Here is a 20,140-nt window from a genome sequence, read left to right as displayed (position 1 = left end):
TTTTTTGATTTTCTGGTGATACCCATCTAATCCTTTAGATTTTTACATTTTTCAGAACTTATTTTCTTTCGAAAAAGACATTTTTCTCGTAAATAAAAACTTTGTTTATACCAGAAAGTTTGACAACCTCTCTTGTCGCGCAGATATGATAAAATTAGATAAAAATATTTAAGTCTAAAGATTTGTGTACGCTGTTTGCCGTGCAAGAACTTGTATATCCGTACAGAAAAAATGAGTCGATTAAAAATGATTTTATTTTGAAAAATAAACAAATTAAATAAAATCAAAATGTACATGAAATTAGAGCGAAAAATATTCATCAAATCTGATTTATCGGGAGGTATAAATTTTCATCAAACGATAACATTATACTTTCAAAAATGAAAGAATTTCAATTTCACTGGCTAAAAGTCAATAAAATACCGATTTTGTCAATTCCAAAAATTGATATAGGAGAGGGACCATTGTAGTTGAATTAGCAGGTCTCGTATATCCGTGCAGTTGTAAACGTACAGAACACGTAGCGTAAATCGCTCAAAGTAGTAAAAAACATAAATAACTTAAATTCTTTAATTCGATATAAAATATAAAAAATCGTATTGTATTTTTGACAAATTTCAAATCTTGGAAGCGTATACTCTAAAATTATAAATTTGGTGTCGTTGGAATGTCAAAGTAAATAGTGAGATTTTTCGATTTTCAAAAAAGTTTCTCCTTCTGAAAATAGAAAAAAAAATTGAGTAAAATTGTTTGTGTTTGTTTTTAAGCACCCCAAAATGGTTATTGCATCGAATTTACAACCCCTTGAGTTTACTGACTGCCTCTTAGATAGTCCAGAGTTTCGTGATAACTTGAAAAAACATGAGCAAGAACTTGAAAAATCAAGTCATCACATAAAACAAATTATCAAGGAAGTGAAAGACCTTCTTTTGGCAGCTAAAAGTATGTAATATTTATTTGATTGCTTTTTCTAAAAACGAATATCTGGTTTCGTATTCTAATACATTGTAGACTTGTCAAAAGCGCAAAGAACACTCTCAAAAAGCTTAGAAGATTTCCCATTTGAATGCATAGGATCCACTCAAACAGATGACGAACAGGTGATTGAAGGAAGTTTAAAAACCTTTTCTAAATTAATTTCAGCAATCGAAGATGAGAGAGATAAATTGGTAACTCATTAGGAATATTTTGTATAACATATTATTATAAGGTTTTTATGTTATACTTACCAGCTTAATACTGCACATGCCACCATAATTGGACCACTAGAAGAATTTAGGAAAGTGCACATTGGAGGAGTAAAAGAAAACAAGAAAAAGTACGATAAAAAAACTGCAAAGTTCTGTCAAGCACAAGAAAGATTTTTAAGCATGTCTACTAAAAAACCAGGAAATGTTGTTGTTGAAGTAATTAATTCATGACATTTTGTCCTACATAATTTTACCATTCCCATTTTCTCTTAGGCGGATGCTTCTTTAGGAATGTTGGAACGTGAATATTTACAAGAATCACTAAGTTATGTATTACGGATTCAAGATGTCCAAGAAAGGATCAAATTTGAGTTTGTTGAAATCATTTTAAATTTTATTTCTCGCTGGCTAGTATTTTATCACGTTGGGCACGAAGTTTCCGAAGATGCAAAGGAGTACATGAGAGATTTACAGTACAGTGTGCAAAAGGTGTGCAAATACTCAATTTATATTTTATTTTTTTTTTATTTAGGCCGCTCCAAATGAAACTTAATAGTTTTGTCCGGTGCCTCATTTTAAATTCTAAAATCCAATGGGGCAAAATAAAAACCAGATCAAGCTGTATCCGTACAGCGTACGTTCAACGGTACCACATTTCAGGTGTATAAGTTTAATGTTGGATATTTTAATTTAATTTAATTTAATTGGGATATTTTAAATTTAATTATTTACCCGGAATGTCTCGAGCTGCATTCCGACTGCATTCCAGCTGCATTCCGGCTGCATTCCGGCTGCATTCCGGCTGCATTCCGACATTCCGGCTGCATTCCGACTGCATTCCGGCTGCATTCCGGGTGCATTCCAATTGGGCCACACATGACGTACGACATCTCCAGCATAATACCGCATTTTTTCTTCGAAATGCGGTAAAAAAGTTAAAAATTTCGTCAAAAATTACAATTTTTTTTGTATATTTGTAAATTTTTGGACAAAACTATTGATTTGGAGCGGCCTTAATTTTATTTTTAAATACATATATGTGTATGCAATAAAATATTCCAGACTAGAGACAATTTCAATACCGCACGATCTAAAGCAGAAGAGCTGAAGAGTAAATATATGGATAGTAAAATGGTAGTAAACACTTTTTTTTAATTACTATTTATTATTAATTATTTTCGATTTATTTAGAAGCCTGAATCAGAATTCACAAAACAAGGATACTTGTTTTTGATGGAAAAAAGTAAGCATATCTTAATTTATTAAGGCGTATAAATTTTATATTTTCATTTTTTGTCCCAAGAGGATTTTCATGAGGGGGAAATTTTTTTGTTTATATATTTTTTTTTAAAGATTAAAGACATTAAAAATTTATTCTTAACATTAATTTAATTTTTTTATTATGTTATTTTCTAATTTGAACTCAGAAGTAAAGAAAAATCAAACAAAATCTTCCACAGTAAAAAATTTCGGAAAAAAAATTATTTTGTGCACATGACCTGGAAAAAAATTTTCACGTGACAAAAATCGATTTTTTTCAAGAATTTTTTTCTTGATTTATTTACGTTTGTTTTGAACTCTAATTAAACCAGCATAATACCGCATTTTTTCTTCGAAATGCGATAAAAAGAATAAAGTAAAATAAATTTAAAAGCGCCATCTGATAAATTAAATATTATTTTTTTTTCTCCTACCTTCATCGAAATCTTCATGTGACATAAAGTAAAATAATTAAATTTAGTCGCAAAATCTTGCTGTATATGTACTATTTTATTAATCCGTTTTGATATTCTAGAGGCATTTACAGCGACTTGGTCAAAATATTATTGTACATATAAAAAACATCAAAAACAATTTTCTATGCTGCAATACAATCAAATATCAGGTAAAACCGTAAGTATTTTGATTTTGATTTGAATTGTAATCGAGGTATGATAAAGGCACCTTTATTACAGCAATCGATACCTGAAACTTTTACACTTACAACCTGCACTAGAAGAGTTTCTGACTTTGAAAAACGGTTCTGCTTTGATTTAATTTTTCTGGAAAAACCGGGTCTCGTTTATACATTTCAAGCATTAAGTGAAGAGGATAGAAAAATTTGGTTGAATGCAATGGATGGCAAAGAACCGGTAAATAAAAAGTCTTAAAAGCATATAAGGGTGTTCCAAAAACGTTTTCTGTTTCGCGTTACATTTTTGAAATAAAAAACCATATGGGATATAGAAATTTTATATAGATTTTCGTTCTCATTACTATTTCGTATGGAAAAGTAATAAAATTGTCCAATTTAGAAAATTTTTCTAAAAAATAATTTTCAAATTTTTTTGATCGTTATTTTTTATGAAAAATTAATTTCTGAGTTTTTGATCGAAATATTGAAAGTCATTTAATATGAAAAGTATTTCAAAATCTATATATAATTTCTCATAAATAATGGGTGCATTCAAGATTGTCCATCGATGGACATCAATGATTTTTTTCCATAATTTTGTCCATCAATGATTTTTTTTTGATGGATTACCGATGGACATCGCATTTTTCTTGAACGCATCATAAATTTTTTTCATGCATCTTGAACGCAATTTTTTAATTGCTTTATATTTTATAGTTTTATCGCATAACTTATATGTGTGATTGCCGTATTGGTTTGCAAAGATACGTGATATACCGCGAGAAAATCCGCGGACCCGCGAGAAATTTCGCGGATTTTTTCGCGAATTTTTTTTTTTCAAAAATTTTTTTTTTCATCTTTTGTGAGTAATGGAGCTTCTAAAAAGCCGCGAAAAAATCCGCGGACCCACGAAAAATTTCTTTCAAAAAATTTTTTTCATCTTTTGTGAGTAATGGAGCTTCTATAAAGCCGCGATAAAATCCGCGAAAAAATCCGCGGACCCACGAAAAATTTCGCGGATTTTTTCGCGATTTTTTTTTTTTTTTAAATTTTTTTTCATCTTTTGTGAGTAATGTAGCTTCTAAAAAGCCGCGAAAAAATCCGCGGACCCGCGAAAAATTTCGCGGATTTTTTCGCGATTTTTTTTTTCAAAAAAATTTTTTTTCATCTTTTAGAAGCTCCATTACTCACATAAGATGAAAAAAATTTTTTTGAAAAAAAAAAAACGCGAAAAAATCCGCGAAATTTTTCGCGGGTCCGCGGATTTTATCGCGGCTTTATAGAAGCTCCATTACTCACAAAAGATGAAAAAAAATTTTTTGAAAAAAAAAAATCGCGAAAAAATCCGCGAAATTTTTCGCGGGTCCGCGGATTTTTTCGCGGATTTTATCGCGGCTTTATAGAAGCTCCATTACTCACAAAAGATGAAAAAAATTTTTTGAAAAAAAAAAAATCGCGAAAAAATCCGCGAAATTTTTCGCGGGTCCGCGGATTTTTTCGCGGATTTTATCGCGGCTTTATAGAAGCTCCATTACTCACAAAAGATGAAAAAAAAATTTTTGAAAAAAAAAAAATTCGCGAAAAAATCCGCGAAATCGCGAAATCGCGGCTAAAGCAGAAAAAATCAAAATATTCATTTAGATGGATTCCGATGCATACTATCACATTTTATGATGTTTTCCGATTAATCGAAAAATCCATCATGTTTAACTTGAACGCGTTCGATGGAAAAAAATTATGGAAAAAATCATTGATGTCCATCGATGGACATTCTTGAATGCACCCAATTATAAATATATAATTTTTCATAAAAATGATGAGGGAGCAAACGAGAAACAATATACGTTTTTGGAACACCCTAAGATATGTAATTAAAATTAAAAAAAATATTAATTGAATAAATTTTCGACGTCATTTAGCAACACACGACCCCAGGACAAAGTACAAAGACAGATGAATATTATTTGGATGAAATTGGGTTTGATTTTGTCAAAACGTGTATTGAAATTTTAGAAGAAAGAGGATTAGAGGAAGAAGGGTTATATAGAGTTGGTGGTGTAAGCACAAAAATTACGAAACTCATAAGTGTAGGACTAGATCGTTCAAAAACCGATACTGAACGACGACAAGCATTTTTTAGTGGAAATAATATGGATATATCTGAAACAAAGACTATAGCTAGTGCATTAAAGCATTTTCTAAGACACTTAAGTGAACCAATTATGACATATCGCTTGCATGACGCCTTTATTGCTGCAGCTAGTAAGTCTATACTTATTTTATTAAATCTCAAACTTTTTGTCCTTTTTTTCACAAACTTATTTTTTCATTTTAAGTTTTTAAATAGGGACAGAAAATGACCTTATAATTTCTTAATAATTTTCTAACTTAATGTATTTTTCCAGAACTAGAAACAAGAGCTCATAGGATAAGTGAAATTCATGTTCTGGTTCACCGGTTACCAAAAGCGCATTTTCAAATGCTTGATATTGTGATTCAACATTTACAAAAGTAATAGTTTCACTTATAAACAATATGAATAGCTCAGGCCCAAATCATGAACAAGATCCAAGACGTTACCAAAAATTTACAACCCTTGAAGAATATTTCATTCATGAAAGCTCAAAATGCCATGCATTATGTCTATTTCTTCTCAATTTAAAACCTCAAAGTTAACTTTTTGAAGCTATATAATTCACTTGGATCTCAGAGTGGTCTTTTATTTAAGTTGATATTTATTTATTTAGGTTGATAAGTAAACTAATAGTTTTCTTTTTATTTTTTTAGTGTGGCACAAAAATCAAACAAAAACAAAATGTCTGTTTTTAACCTAGGTAAAATATTATATGTAAATCTAAAAAGATATTTAAAATAAATAATATATATTTATTAGGTGTTGTATTTGGTCCTACGCTTCTTCGATCAGCCGAAGAAACATTAGCATCAATATTAGATATTAAATTCAATAATGTTGTAATTGAAATGCTTATTGAAAATTATGATGCTGTCTTCAAAAATTCACCGGGAAAAGCTTTACAATACATGTAAGTTTGTGAAATTCAAATTGATTTTATATTGATATATATTATATATATATTTTTTAAATAAAAGGTTACACAATAAATCATTAGGACCAAAAGCAAATAACACTTATGAAGCATCAAATGAGGCTAACCCATTGCATAACCAAAAATTAACGAGAGTAAGAACATTTCCTAAATTTGTTCACACATTTAGTAAGCCAATTTCATTTTAGGTAATTGCAAAATCTAATTACACTGATCCGGTGTTATCGGCAAGTTTGCAGAACATTCCAAATGGAAATCAAAATGCTAAAATAAACAATACCAACAATACTTACATAGTTAACTATGACGTTCGTCAAAACTCCATTTCCAATCCGAGCATGACGAGTTCTTCTTATGCAAGAGAAAGTGACAAGGACTTTTCTTCTTATTCAAATAGTCCATTTATTATGAACACCCAATCAGTGGCTCCTCAACGCACCTTCTACAATACGCAATGCATGAATATGCCAGTCAAACTAGAGAGCAGTTTTGAATCATGTAGTCGTTCAGGAATGGAGCGAATAAGTCATACAGATTTACTTAATAATTCCGATCAAAATTCTTCAGAGCTTTTGAACTCCGAAGGTAGTTCTAGTGAGTCTCTTGCTTCTAGTCGGGATACTAACAATCTTTGGGTAAACGAAAAAAAACTGCACAAAATTTTACCTGAAGATCAAATAGTTTTACCAAAAAAAGGACAAAAACAAGACAAAGATGATATTTTTAAAAAGCTATCTCCACGGGACTATTTGTAAGTTAACTGACAATAATGAATCTAAATTTAATTAATTCAGTACATTATTTTGAATTGAAATGATTTATTTTAAATTTAAACTCAAAATTATAGAAAAATCGAACTTAGGCCACTCCAATTTTTTTCTATGTAGATTTCCCATGCTCCATTTTTCCAAAAAAAATATCGTCAAAAATTGGTTTCAAAATTGCTATTTTATAAAATATTTAAAAAAATGGAAACTCGCGGCCTAAATTTGAAAACTAATTAATTATAAAAACTTTTTAACGCTGTTTAAGCTTAAAAAAATCATTTGTAATTTTGATTAATTTATTCTAAATTTCAGACGAGTTCGCACTTTATATGCATGCTTAGCTGAAAATGACGGAGAATTGTCTTTTGAACCAAATCAAATTATAACATACGTTAGACGATCAAACGAGAGGGGGTGGTTGATTGGTACGTTAAACGGAAAAAGTGGTCTTATACCAGAAAATTATGTGGAAGTCTTACCGTAATTTAAAAAAAGAAGTCAGTTTGTGTATAAAAATCGTTATTTAGTTATGCTTGTTTTCTTTTGACAGTTGTATTAAAAAATTAAAAAAGCTGTCAATCAAATATATATATTAATGTCCTATATATATATATATTAATGTCTTCCACTTATCCGTTATCATGATAAAATAGCACGCAACAAAAAGAAGTATTCAGGATGGAAAATGAAAAAAACCTTTTGAGTATTATATTTTTATATTAATCTTTTTATATACATTTTATATACATTAAGAAATTAATTTTAACTTATTAACTTAATGTACACACATTCTATAAATGAAGTAAATATACCTTCTAAACAATCCATAAATTTATAACATATTGCATTTTACTTTATGAATTAAATACAAGAAAAATAAAAATATTTGTAAATGAACATAATTTGTTTTTTGTATGACCATCGATTCATTTTTAAAAAATCATGAATGATGTACAGTTTTTTTTGATCCACGTCATTGGGATCCATAATGGAACCATACCATACTAAATCTGTTTAACTTCTGTCTGGGTAGGTAGTTGTCAAAGATTCAATAGCATTTTATTAAACTTATTTTTTTATTGAAGAATGTGTTTTTAATATAAATAATGGTTATTCGAGACTTAAGCGTGAATTTATTTTATATTCGTTCAATGTTTGGAAACTGTAGATCCATTTAAACAAGATTTACGAACAAAATTTTTAAATTTGAAAGAATACCGATTTTCAGTGTGTAATTATGTTCGCTAAAAAACAGAAACAAAAAATCAAATTATAGTTTTTCGTTAATATTTTGTTGCACATAGTACGATTTAATGTTATATATATATATATATATATAAAGATTGAATACTATTTAAATTGTTACATATTCTTTATTTACAAATAATAAACAAGATTAAGAACTCAATTTGATCCTTAATATTACTCATTAATAAATAATTGGACAATCTTGTTTCGTTTAAGTTACAAATAATCAAGTAGCTGTTATTTAATAGATTATATTTAATCTTCATCGCTCAAAGCTTCGTATTGTGCTGATAAAAGTGGCTTGGGTTCTGTTACTTGCGAAGTGTGAGAAGTTAACGGACCACTTGTGAGATTTTTTGATTGAAGTGCATCCTGCTCTTGCACTGCATCTTGTTTGGGTGATAATAAAGTGTTACCTCCTGATATATTTAAAGCGCTATATGGGTATGCATACGCTGTGGGTGCATATGATGTCAAAGGTACATTGGAAGAATGTTCAGTTTTTCCAGAATGTGTTCCAGAAACTATGTTTTGTGACTCTGGATCTTGTGTATGTATTTTTTGATTACGATCATCCATTCTTTTGTCTCCTTCAGTTCTCATTGCTTCAGCGATGCGAGATTTTACATAACAATCTAAGGCAAATTCTTGTGATGAGGGAGGATGCATAGGAACTCTTTTGTCAACTGCATATGTTTGCGAATCAGGTGGTGATACTGGCTCATGAAAATTATGTCTTTGTCTTGGACTTGGTGTTTGAGACATTTTGACAATTTGTCTTTCTTCCGATAAATTACCCATTTCGTCTGCATTAGGATGTTGCACTTCATCTTTTTGAATACTTACACGTTTGCTCTGTTTCCACTGTTCAGAAAAAAGACCTGGTTGGAATTCCTGTGAAAAGTTTGGACGAATTGGATGAAGTGGAGATGGACTGTAATCTTTTGTGATTATTGACTCCGCCAAATCACCAAGTTTGATTTTAGTTACTTGGTTGCTAATGTGCTGTGTATTGCTAGGATCAACGTCAATGTTTATAACGTTGGGAGAGCCTCTTTTCCCATTATTATCAATTGGGGATGTACCTCGTCCAGCAGGTATCTAACAAGTTATAATTCAGTCAATAAAATTCAAAAATATGAGAAGAGGTACTGACCTGGGAATTACGATTAGTGTCTCTAGACAATGGTTGATCTACATTACTCATATTTTGACTGATTTGATGGGTTACGATAGCATTTATCAGGTTTGCTGCAGTAAAAGTTGTATCACCTCTGCTTGAGATTTGTGGCCTGAAAGGTCTAAAAATATAACATATTTAATTAAATAGTTGTTAACATGTTTTCATAATTTTTTAAACCTCTCAGTGTCATTTGGTCTGACATATTTAATGCGTTCATTTTCTTCAGCCTTCAAGCGCTGTCTTTCATATTCTTTTTCTATTAACATATTGCGTTCCATATCAACCAAGTGCATTCTTTCACGGTCCTTTTCTCTCTCTATGTGCTGTTGAACGCGTTCTCTTTCTCGAGCATTCTCATCTTCGCGTCTGTCTTTTTCAATATCAGGAAAATACTTGTTTTTTTGTTGCTGATGAATTCTTTGCTGATGATGTTGCTGCTGTTGAGTACTTTGCTGTTGCATTTGAATTTGCTATAAAATTGAATATATAAATAATATTTTAATAAATAATTGTACCAACGGTAAAACACTCACCTGTTGCATATGATGTCTTTGCATGGCTGTTTGAATAACCATTTGATAACGCAAATCCTCTCCTGGTTGATCAATGGAAATCAAAGGAACATTCGTTCGTTTGTCATCCTTAGTAGGTACATAAGGTTGCTTTGAGGCAACATCTACTAATGAAGAAAAGGCTTCATGTCCAGGAGGAAAAGAAGATTGAGGATAATGCATTCGAGATGAAACTGGACTAGGAGGTTTGGCCATTGATGTATTGTGACGCTGGATTACTGTACGATGAACAAAATAATTTGAAACATATATTTTAGGAACTCATTAAAAGTTATTTACCTTTAATTGGGTGACTTCTTCGCATATTCTCCGTAGTCTCCTGCCTTTGAGTTGGTGACGTACGATGAGGGCTCAATACACTGAAAAGAAATATTTTGATATTTTACAACATTTTTTTTTTCGTTTCTAAAGACAAACCTATTTCGATCCGTTGGAGGAGTTTTCATATAGTCTGGACGATTTCTGTCTTTTTCACTATAAAAGATAGTAGCTGGGGATGTAGAAATACTATGGCATCCTCTAGAAACTTCTTTATCAGATCTACTTCCACGACCAATCATTTGTTGTGAAGTTATGTAATCATTTAGCAGAATTTGTTTTGAACTCAATTGTGGATGATCAATATATGTGGTAGAACGATTATATAAGTTGCCAAAGTTTCCTGATTGCGGACTTCCTGATTGTGATGAAATGTTTGAAGCAGGACTTTGACGATTATTCTTGTAATAATCATATAATCTTTTATCGGAAAATTGCGAGTGACCCATTGGAACTGGTGTTCCTTGTGTAATTGAACCAGACTTTTCTCCGGGAGGCGTTTGACGAAAAATACTATCATATCGAGAGCTTGGTGAGCTTACTGATGAAATCATTACAGCGCTAGAGCTGACTGGCGTTCCGTGTGTTATTGAACCTTTGATATTCAAATGTTGCTGATTGTGTGTCGATTTTGGACTCAGCTTTTGAGAAATTTTATTTTTTAAAGGTGGCGGAGTTTGGGATAGAGGGTGGGGAATGGATTTAACAGAGCAAAGATTGTGCTGCTGTGTAGGTGAAAGAGGCACAGGAAGAGGTTGAAAACCTGATGGTGATTTACTCGAACGACCTACATCATGCAAAAAAGGAGTAAAATTTTGATTTTGTGTAGGCAACGACTGAGATCCTGACAATGAGCCAGAGGATGTATCATTTCTGTATATTGTAATTCCACTCTGAGAATTCATTTGTCCTGGTGTTGCAAAATGATCTCTAACTGGTCTTTTAACACTCAAATCTAATGTTTGTGGCTCTGTATCAATTTTCATACTTGTATTAGAAAAAAAACCCTTTTGATTTATTGGAGTTATTGTGGTTGATATAAAACTGTTTTTTTGAACTTGATTTAACTGTGGAGACTTTTCAGGTAAATTAACTATGGATATGGTCGGCATATTGTCGCACTTCTGATTTCGAGATCGTGGTGTATCATTTCTAAATTCTTTTACAAATGTTATTTCAGACTTGCTCTCTGGTGCAGGAGGAGGCAGTCCAATAGACTGATCTTTGATTGCCTTTTCTATAACATTTCCTATGATGAACTCAATCCTTGGGCCATTAGGTAGAGCCGAAAATGGATGATTGATAACTTTTGGACTCTGACGATTAGCTGGAGATGATTCGTTTTCCTCATCAGCTGTTTCTGTGGCAGAGCTATCATATTCTTCTTGCGTTTTTTGTCTTTTTGGAGGTTGATTCAAAGGTGGAATTAATCTGTTATCTTTCTCTATTTTCATTAAATCTTGTGTTGACAAATTTGTATTTTCTTTATTGTTTTGATTTCCCGGACTTTCTGCAGAAGCTGTATCGCTGTTAATATCTCTTTCATCTGAAGATGATGCACTCATATCTGATTCTTCGCCATCAGACAAATCCAAATGCTTGTTTTCATTAGGATGTTTTTCATAATATTCTTTCAAAGCATTGTCGAGCCCATGGTTTGTTTTATTAATTTGAAAAAATGACTTGATAGCAATTGTTGGCTTGCACAATTGCTCACTAATCTGCATCCATTTAGGTCCATTTTCCTTAAGAAACGCTTTCAATTTTGAAACTTGATCTTCATTTAATGGAACCATATGAATAAAATAATTAATTTTTCTTCGTATTTTCATCAAGCAAACTGAACAACACTTATTGATATCCGGTGCAATCTGGAATTCTTCTATAATTGCATTCTTTGACTCCGATGGTAGTTCGAACAATTTTGAAGGTATGTTACGGAAGTGTTTTAAACGATCTTTTGGATTAGCGCAAGTTGGCAGTGGACATGTAGTATACCTATACAAAAAGAAAACAAAAGTCATTAGAGTTCAAAATAAAATTAACATCAACAAAAAAAACCAAATAATTTTCTACCATAAATCGTAAAAAAATATGTAAGAATGCAATAATGTTTTATTCCACCGAAATAATTTTTTATATAAATAGACTATACGTAAGCAACAAACAAATATTTTTAAATTGTTATAGGTATTATAAATATTTGATAATTTGAACATAATTAAAAAAGATATAAATAATTGCTTACCTAGACTTAACCGATTTTGATTGACATGGTTGGCAAACTCTAGCATTTTCCGGAATTTCATCATCATTTAGTCCGTAAATTGATCCCTTTTCTATTGGCTTTGTTCGAAGACAAGTTTCGGCTTTACAAATAAAACAGGGATGTGTCGATATATTTTCTGCAATTATATTTATAAAAAAAAAGCATCTTTAAATTTAAATCAACTGTTTGTTCAAACGATGAACAGTAAGAAATTAAGATTCACATATCTATCCTGAAAATTAATTTAATACTTAAAAAATTATTGCTTTTTGTACAACAGTCATATTTGTGTATTTTGCTTATTACCTATAATTGATTTTAAATTGTAAATTTTTGATTTGAGCGTTTTATAACGTTTAATTAAATTTAAGGCGGGTACAAGCATGCGCAAAGCATGAATTATTATTTGATCCAATTAATTTAAGTGAATTTTTTTACCGTCAACCAATAGCAAGAAAAACATATACGTTTAGTTTTTTCATTACTTAGGTAACATGAGATAATATATTTGTATGCTTTTTATTAATTTATCTATATTTTTTGCATTTTTTTCTGAGTTCTTTGCTGTCTTTGAGATGTTTATGTATTCACAGTTCAGTGTATTTACATGAAAGAACACGATTTCCTTTATAACCATGTATTTAAATAATGAATGTTGGATTTACTGTGTCTATTTATAATGATTTGCAAACAAAGTTATTTGACTGTGTTTGATAGGAAAATAAACAAGAGATCGTTTTTGTTTAACGGTGTATTAATTCAATTAAACTTAAAATGATTATGTATATCTGTATATATTTTTTTTTATTTGTTTACATAAATATTTGCTTTCAAAATAATATTTTCAATTACCATTATTGATAAATCCCAAAGGATTTTAAATATGTTTTTTGACGAAGTTTAGCGTATTGTAGATATGTATTTTTGTGAGTTTTTGTTAAGTATCTGGTTATTTTAATTTTTGTAGCAAGTATTCATTGAATATTATTCTAGTTGAGCATATAATATAATAAGAATTTTATTAATACGAGATTTTTTGTTTAATGTTATTGAATGTTAAACAATTTTGTTTTAGTGCCCAACAGTTCCCAATAGTTCCTTTAGTGTCTAAAAATGACTCTCACGAATTTAACAAAAAGGATTTTTGAAAAAGTCTTATAATATCATTATTAAATGTATAGGAAAATTAGTAGGTGAATGCTAACCTCATGAATAATAATTGATTATTATTAATTGAGAAATGAATTAATTAGTTTTAAGACGAAAAATTCAAAGAAAGCAAAGAAGAAGAAGATGAAAATTAGTAGGTGTATAACATCGAAATGCGGTATAGTATGTCGTTCTTGAGACGACTACTTTTACTTAAAATGTTCTTTAATCAATTTAAAATAAGCAAATCTTAATGTAAAAACTTTTATTCCATGTGTTTTACATGTTTTTAATGAGTTTCAAGATATTTTACCATTAAGAAAATCAAAAAGCTGAAAATTAAACAAGTATATTCGTATAAAAACTCGGAAAACACTGGTAGACTTATGAAAAACTGAAATAAAATCACAACAATCGAAATTGAAAACTTAGCTTTTTTAACTTTTTAAGTTAACCATAAATAAAATAATAAAAATTTAAGAAAAAAAAAATTGGTCACGTGACTCAAAATTTTTTTCTAGAAAATTTTAGATAGATAATGCGTTTTTAAAGCAAGTTAAGTTCATATCTAAAACAATTTAGATGATTACTAATGTTTACTGGACATATTTATCGTTTTTCAATCAAAAAGTACAAAAAAATATCAAAATTTTTCCTTTTTTATTTTTCCCCTAGATTTTTTCGGCAAAATCGGAGGGGATGGGGTGACATAAAGTGAAATAATTAAATTTAATGGCCTTAGGGCGATCGAATTTTTTTAAAAGTTTTTTTTTCATTCCTTGTCTCATTTTGAAAATCCAACGGAGCAAAATGAAAAAAGTTAGAATTTCAACAGCAACATGTCAACAAAAATAACTGTTTTTTTAGTTAATTATTGATTCTTAGTTAAATTATTTTTTCAGAAAATTACTTTAAATATATTTCAAAATATTTTGTCTTTTTATTTTACAATTTTTATATGTTTGTGAATGTTTTTTCGAAATTTATCACTTTAAATATTCTAAATTTAGTTTAAAGTTAGCAAATACTAAAGCAATACCATACACAATTATTAAAAATGTATATGATCGAAAAGTGATTTGAAAATTACCAAGTACTTCAAAATTTAAAATAAAAATATTTTAAAATATTTTTTTCTTATTTAGAATAGGAAAAATACTGCATAATATGAATCTTATTTTATGAATCTTTAACACACTATTTTTTATAAGAATTAATTTAAAAGCTTATGACTTTCACTATTGTAAACTGATTCGTAAAAATATGTGCGCGCATCAAATTTCGAAACAGAAACAATCAAGTGATATGATTCGTTACCCTTAATACAATATAGACTACCTATGTATCTTTAACATTATAAATACAGATAATTTTCGGTAAGACACACCACTTTTTTAACAGAATAGATCATTCGCTTTTTTGATGTGTTAGCTTTCATTTAAAGTGGGAAAATAATTTTTAAACAAGTTCGTTCATACGCTTATAATGTTCCACAGTTGTTTATCACCTACATTGATGGAGCCACCAGATGTTGTACTAAATATTGGCTCTATGAATTTTTTAGGACACAGCTACTTATTATCAAGTTTTAGTGAAGTCTTGAAAGCCGCTTGTGAAGATCATGGTACAAAAGATAGTGGAAGAAAAAAGATTATACAGCTGCATAACATCTCTCCGAATTTCATGAATCATGTTTTATATTACATTTATACTGGACAACTAAACTTAAACGAAGATAATGTGTTTGGAATTTTATTAGCAAGTCATTCGTTACAAATTCCAAAGCTAGCTCAAATTTGCAATGAGTATTTATTAAAAAACCGATTAAATCAGTATAAAGCAAAGCATAATGTGAATGTTATACGACCAATTGCCAACAAACCAAAACCAGTAAATGTAACAACTGAAGGACCCGTGACTAACAAAGTATGGCTTCCTAGTTCTAGTACTACTTTTAAGCCATTTCAAACACGAGAAAAAATATCTAGCATTGCTTGTTATGTTCCAATAATTCCAGATTCAAGGATTCAAACTGCCAATAGAAAATCAGAAAGTTCAGAAAATGCTAAAAAAATAAAGGATAAAACTGAAAATATTACTAAAACTATTATAGATATAGCAAATTGTGATGGTCCTATTAAATTCACAAAAATATTAAATACGGCATATAATATTGATAAATTGAGACAACAAAAGACTTGCATAATAAATGTGTACAAAACTGGTGAATTTGTAACGCAAACTAAGGATAATACTATTAAATCTAGTTCACGGAGCTCTCACAAAAAAATCAGTTTGAAGAAATGCATATATTGTAATCAACAATTCAAGTCAAATTATTGTTTACAGAAACACATAATGCGACACATTAATAACGTGGACGCTTCAAAGATTAGTGGCTTGAATGCACAAGAACAAAATCATGGTTTAATAAAAAAGAGATCTCGACATTGTAAACGAAGTGTCAAGCCATTGGATATGAATGTTCAATATTATCCTTGTAAAACTTGTGGTGTAAAGTTTCCAAGCTATTACTTTGTACATAAACATCGAAAATTATGTCATTCTGACGAGGAAAATTAAAGTTGAGTCTTTTTTCAATCAATTATAATTATTAAAATATGTCCTTAATAAAACTGATTTTTTGTGAATAATTTATAATTTTTCAATTTACTAATATTTATTGATCCACTTGAAATTCGGTAAAAAAAAATAACTAGGATCAAATGATCTAAATTACGAAAATTTTGGACATATATCTGTATATTTGCATTCTTCATCACAGTATAGGTATAATAGAAAAAGTTTCGTATCCAAAATTTATTTGTTTATTTTGTTTCTTTTTTCCAACATTTCGTTTATTTTTTAGTTTTAAAACTTATATAATATTTGCAAATTTTTTACTAACATGGTGGGCAAGTGTTATTTTCTTTGGACCGACGGAATGTTTAGTACGGACGGATAGTAAAAAAATACACTTAGCATTTGCAATATATGATTGTATAACAAATCTTACCTTTTACTAGTCCTGATGTTTCAGAATCTGATGTTTCGGTTTCCAGTCTTCTACGTTTAATATTTCTAAATCAATAAATAAAAGAATTAAAAAATGTAGTTATAAAATTCTAAGTTTTAACTTACCCATAATCAACCAGTTTTGCTGATAAATTAATTTCTTTTTTTAGTGCTTCTCGGTCTTCAATTGATCCCGTATCGACATCTTCAGTTTTCCAATTTTCCTTAGTTTTTATTTCCGAAGAATCACTAACATTTTCGTTCTTTTCGCTGTTATTAGAAATGGTTGAACTTATCACAGTGGATTTCACTACTTCATTTTTAGGAGAAGGTGAATTAGGGGATGCCCCTTCATTATCTCTATCTGTCACAATTGGAAATATTTCACTTCCCTTTGATGTATTAACAGAATCTATCACTTCACAACCACCTTCAAAATTTGTATTATTCACGTTTTCATTTATGCTAGATGACCCAGAGACATTAGAGCATAAATTAACAGTTCTGATAGTTGAGGAAGTCCTATCTCTCGTTCCAGTTTTTTGTTGTTGCTCTCTTTGTAGCCTGAAGTAAATTTGAACATTTGATCTTGAATTAAAATGAAGTTATGAGCATATTCTTACCGAGTCAAAACACCAGTCGTCATAGCATCTATTATAGATGGTGTTAAGGTATGATTTGATTTCTGAGGATTTTTCGAGCTTCTAGTCCTTTGTCTAGATTTCCTTAACAACTGTTTGTAATTTTCAGTTTTTTTACTTAAATAGTAATACCGTACACAGTCCTTTTAATGAAAAAAAACAACAACAGTGAATAACATGGGTACTTAATATATTAATTAAAGTTATTTTACTTGAGCATTTTTTCTATCTAAACTAGCTGCTATTGCACCAAAATTTTTTGGATGTTGCAAAAATTTTTCTCGAAAAGTTTCTTTTTCGCCATTTGTCCAAACATTGATATTTTGGCGTTCCTGTAAAAATAAGTATAAATAATCGAACGGCTTTTGAAAACTGCAGGAGCTACCTTAAATTCTGCTTCCATATCAACCAATGCTCCATTTTCGTTTTTGAAAAAACAACGTTTCTTATCACTATTGAGCATAAGAGGAGGAATAACAGCATAAGATCTCATTTTCTTATCTTCCATAGCCTTGAATTTTCGATTAATTATTGTGATTAGTACAAAAAGTAAAAATATATTAAGTACAAAATATTTTAAGACTTAAAACAAAACTAACCTGTTCCTGTAGACCATCAATTATTTCTTCTACATCAGCTTCACTTTTTATTCTGGAACCAACACGATTAAAACGTTCTTTGTCTTCCCTCTGTTTTCTTAATTCGGGGAAAACTTTTTCAAAAAATTCTCGATTTTTTGCTTCTTTGGTCTTCCGTTTTATGGTAGATTCAAGTTTTTCTACCTTTTTATTCCATTCTTGTGATAACAAAGAATACTTTTCTGCCGTTTCTTGTTGATCCCTAGCATTTTGAAGCTTCTTAGCACGCAAATGTTGAATGAGCTTTTCTTTAAAAGATTTATGCTTCTCAATAATTGTTTGGCAAATTTGTGCATCTCTCGGTTGATTATACATGGGGTAATCAGTTGAAGCCCCTAACGAACTCAAAATAGCATGTGCTGCCAGGGCTTTCTTTCTATTCTCTGCATATATCTTTTGTGCTAAGCTTCTATGCTTGGGTTGAAGCTCGTTGGTTTCGACATTACTGCTTTCAAGTTTGTATGAAGCGGTTTCTTCGAGCATAGCCTTTTTTTTCTTTAACATGGATATAGTTTTTTCAGTTTCACTTATCTCACTATCGAGTTTGTTCATATGAGTAATAAGTTCATTTTTAGCATTACCAAGCTCTTCAGCATTACTCTCTTCACCAGTGGGAGATATCGCTTCAACCATAGGATGATAAGCCCCACTTGAAATTGATGAAGACAAATCCCTAGTCTCTATTCTCAATCCCGTCTGAGATAGGTTGTCCGTAGATGCCAAGTGTGGTAAATGATGCGTTCTATACTGAACAAATTCATTTCCATGAAGCAAAGACATTCTAGGCCTTGATGACATCGTATCTGTGCTCGATCTATAAGACACGGACAACGAGTTTGGCACTGATACTAGGGGTCCTGATCGATGAATTTCGATTTGAGATACCTGAAAAAAAAAACACACTTCTTTGGTTTCTATGTTAAAAAGTTAATTTTCTTTATTTTGTACCTGCTGTGGTGAAATGTATTGGATATCGCGGTAAGAAGATGGTGTATACGTTCCTTGATGAACATATCTAAACTCCGGGCCCCTCGATGAGTCAATCGCAAACGGAACAAACATCTGAGAATTGTTGTGTCCATGGTCAGATGATGCCATAGACCCTGAAGGTGGTCTTGACGTGTGCTGCGAATTTGACTCAACAGGCCTAAAATATAACATAATTACAAATAAAAAATAAGTAAAACCATATTCTTTAGGTATTTATTACCGTAGTAACTGTATGTTATTTGATGGATTTCTTTGATGGTAAGACATTATTTTGATCTGCTACTACCAATTTATTTTTATTTAATAATAATGTGTCTTTATTTGTATTGCTAAATTTTAAAATCCATTCCAAATTTGACCCATGCTCTATTTCTTTCATGGACAGAGCCTGTAAATTAATTACGGAGTTTAAGATTGTTATTTCAAAAGAACAAATCAATAAATGCTATTATGCTAAGATATTTTACGGTCATTATAAACAAAATATGTTTCTATAAAAATCCATGTTTTTTGAGCAGTATAAATAAAGTAATAAACGATACATTTGTCTTTGATCATCTACATTACGTCTTCTGGTCCGCCATTAATTTTTTTGCTCATATATTTTTTTAGGGTTGTAAAACAATATTCATATGTATTTTGTAATACACAGCATTTTTAGTGTAAAAATAATTTGCTCTATCAAGTCATTTTCACTTTTCCAATGATGGAGCCAAATCACAAAATTTCAATTAATAGTATTATGAAGCTAAGTTGCCTTATTGTTGAAAGTTAGTTTTTTCGTTTCTCTAAGGTTTCTCTACATTTTTATTCGATCTCTTGGAAAGAAAATGATTGGTCCTTCTAATTTACTTCAGAATATCAGTTTGATAAATCAAAATTTGACAAAACACTTCTTTTTCTTTAATAATCACATTTTCGCACTAACATTCCTTACATAATTTGTATGCTATTTATCTCTCTTACTAGTCAGAGAAAGTATGAAAATCGGTATTCAATCTGTGAATGAACCTTATACTTATATCCTTGATATCACAAAGAATATTTACAAGTTTTTATAATCACTTTATATTTATAATATAATATTCCAAAAATTACGTGGAAACAGAAGCGTTTTCTTAAGCTCAATGGACTCTCTATTGCGGTATATTCTACATAACAACGAAAACACACATTTGAAAGTACTTGAAGGGAACAG

The 20,140-nt window shown here is 30.1% G+C and overlaps 3 protein-coding genes across 10 annotated transcripts; 2 read left to right on the top strand and 1 right to left on the bottom strand.

The window, feature by feature from the left end:
- The first annotated feature begins 507 nt into the window (after positions 1-507).
- Positions 508-7,742, top strand: LOC134827533 (rho GTPase-activating protein Graf-like). 2 transcript variants are annotated; one of them, XM_063840222.1, is made up of 16 exons: positions 508-675; positions 768-942; positions 1,012-1,169; positions 1,233-1,406; positions 1,464-1,679; positions 2,253-2,324; positions 2,382-2,433; positions 2,986-3,083; positions 3,146-3,322; positions 5,004-5,346; positions 5,490-5,595; positions 5,872-5,918; positions 5,978-6,128; positions 6,196-6,286; positions 6,341-6,903; positions 7,232-7,742. In XM_063840222.1, exons 2-16 carry the CDS (start codon positions 777-779, stop codon positions 7,401-7,403), a joined length of 2,586 nt encoding a protein of 861 aa, XP_063696292.1. In that variant the 5' UTR covers positions 508-675; positions 768-776; the 3' UTR covers positions 7,404-7,742. The 2 variants fall into 2 exon arrangements, with proteins under 2 accessions (XP_063696292.1, XP_063696293.1); XM_063840223.1 differs by having other exon boundaries at positions 508-682.
- On the bottom strand, positions 7,627-20,065 carry LOC134827531 (uncharacterized). Of its 7 annotated transcripts, none has more exons than XM_063840221.1 (16): positions 19,954-20,065; positions 19,163-19,330; positions 18,901-19,099; positions 17,914-18,837; positions 17,700-17,825; positions 17,527-17,646; positions 17,297-17,457; positions 16,800-17,237; positions 16,675-16,739; positions 12,489-12,645; positions 10,340-12,238; positions 10,202-10,281; positions 9,884-10,140; positions 9,528-9,820; positions 9,324-9,468; positions 7,627-9,268 (listed from the first exon to the last, which is right to left on the bottom strand). In XM_063840221.1, the coding sequence occupies exons 2-16, from the start codon at positions 19,207-19,209 to the stop codon at positions 8,423-8,425; spliced, it is 5,757 nt and encodes a 1,918-aa protein (XP_063696291.1). In that variant the 5' UTR covers positions 19,210-19,330; positions 19,954-20,065; the 3' UTR covers positions 7,627-8,422. The 7 variants fall into 7 exon arrangements, with proteins under 7 accessions (XP_063696291.1, XP_063696289.1, XP_063696284.1 ...); XM_063840219.1 differs by having other exon boundaries at positions 19,909-20,041; XM_063840214.1 differs by having other exon boundaries at positions 19,410-20,035.
- LOC134828053 (uncharacterized) lies at positions 15,110-16,241 on the top strand. Its single transcript, XM_063841002.1, has one exon. The coding sequence runs from the start codon at positions 15,144-15,146 to the stop codon at positions 16,239-16,241; it is 1,098 nt and encodes a 365-aa protein (XP_063697072.1). The 5' UTR covers positions 15,110-15,143.
- Positions 20,066-20,140: the final 75 nt, after the last annotated feature.

Source organism: Culicoides brevitarsis, chromosome 1, assembly GCF_036172545.1.
Source record: "Culicoides brevitarsis isolate CSIRO-B50_1 chromosome 1, AGI_CSIRO_Cbre_v1, whole genome shotgun sequence".
Lineage (NCBI taxonomy): Eukaryota > Metazoa > Arthropoda > Insecta > Diptera > Ceratopogonidae > Culicoides > Culicoides brevitarsis.
Note: the sequence above shows the minus strand (reverse complement) of the source record. Positions and strands in the feature narration are given on the sequence as shown.

Bases quoted from the DNA above. Each gene is read 5' to 3' on its own strand.
- LOC134827533 (XM_063840222.1), top strand. From the start codon at position 777: ATGGTTATTGCATCGAATTTACAACCCCTTGAGTTTACTGACTGCCTC. The intron at 1,170-1,232 runs GTAACTCATTAG...TATACTTACCAG, and splicing joins AAGATGAGAGAGATAAATTG to CTTAATACTGCACATGCCAC. The intron at 5,347-5,489 runs GTAAGTCTATAC...GTATTTTTCCAG, and splicing joins CGCCTTTATTGCTGCAGCTA to AACTAGAAACAAGAGCTCAT.
- LOC134828053 (XM_063841002.1), top strand. From the start codon at position 15,144: ATGTTCCACAGTTGTTTATCACCTACATTGATGGAGCCACCAGATGTT.
- LOC134827531 (XM_063840221.1), bottom strand. From the start codon at position 19,209: ATGTCTTACCATCAAAGAAATCCATCAAATAACATACAGTTACTACG. The intron at 12,239-12,488 runs GTAAGCAATTAT...CTTTTTGTATAG, and splicing joins TCAAAATCGGTTAAGTCTAG to GTATACTACATGTCCACTGC. The intron at 10,282-10,339 runs GTTTGTCTTTAG...ATTTCTTTTCAG, and splicing joins CCTCCAACGGATCGAAATAG to TGTATTGAGCCCTCATCGTA.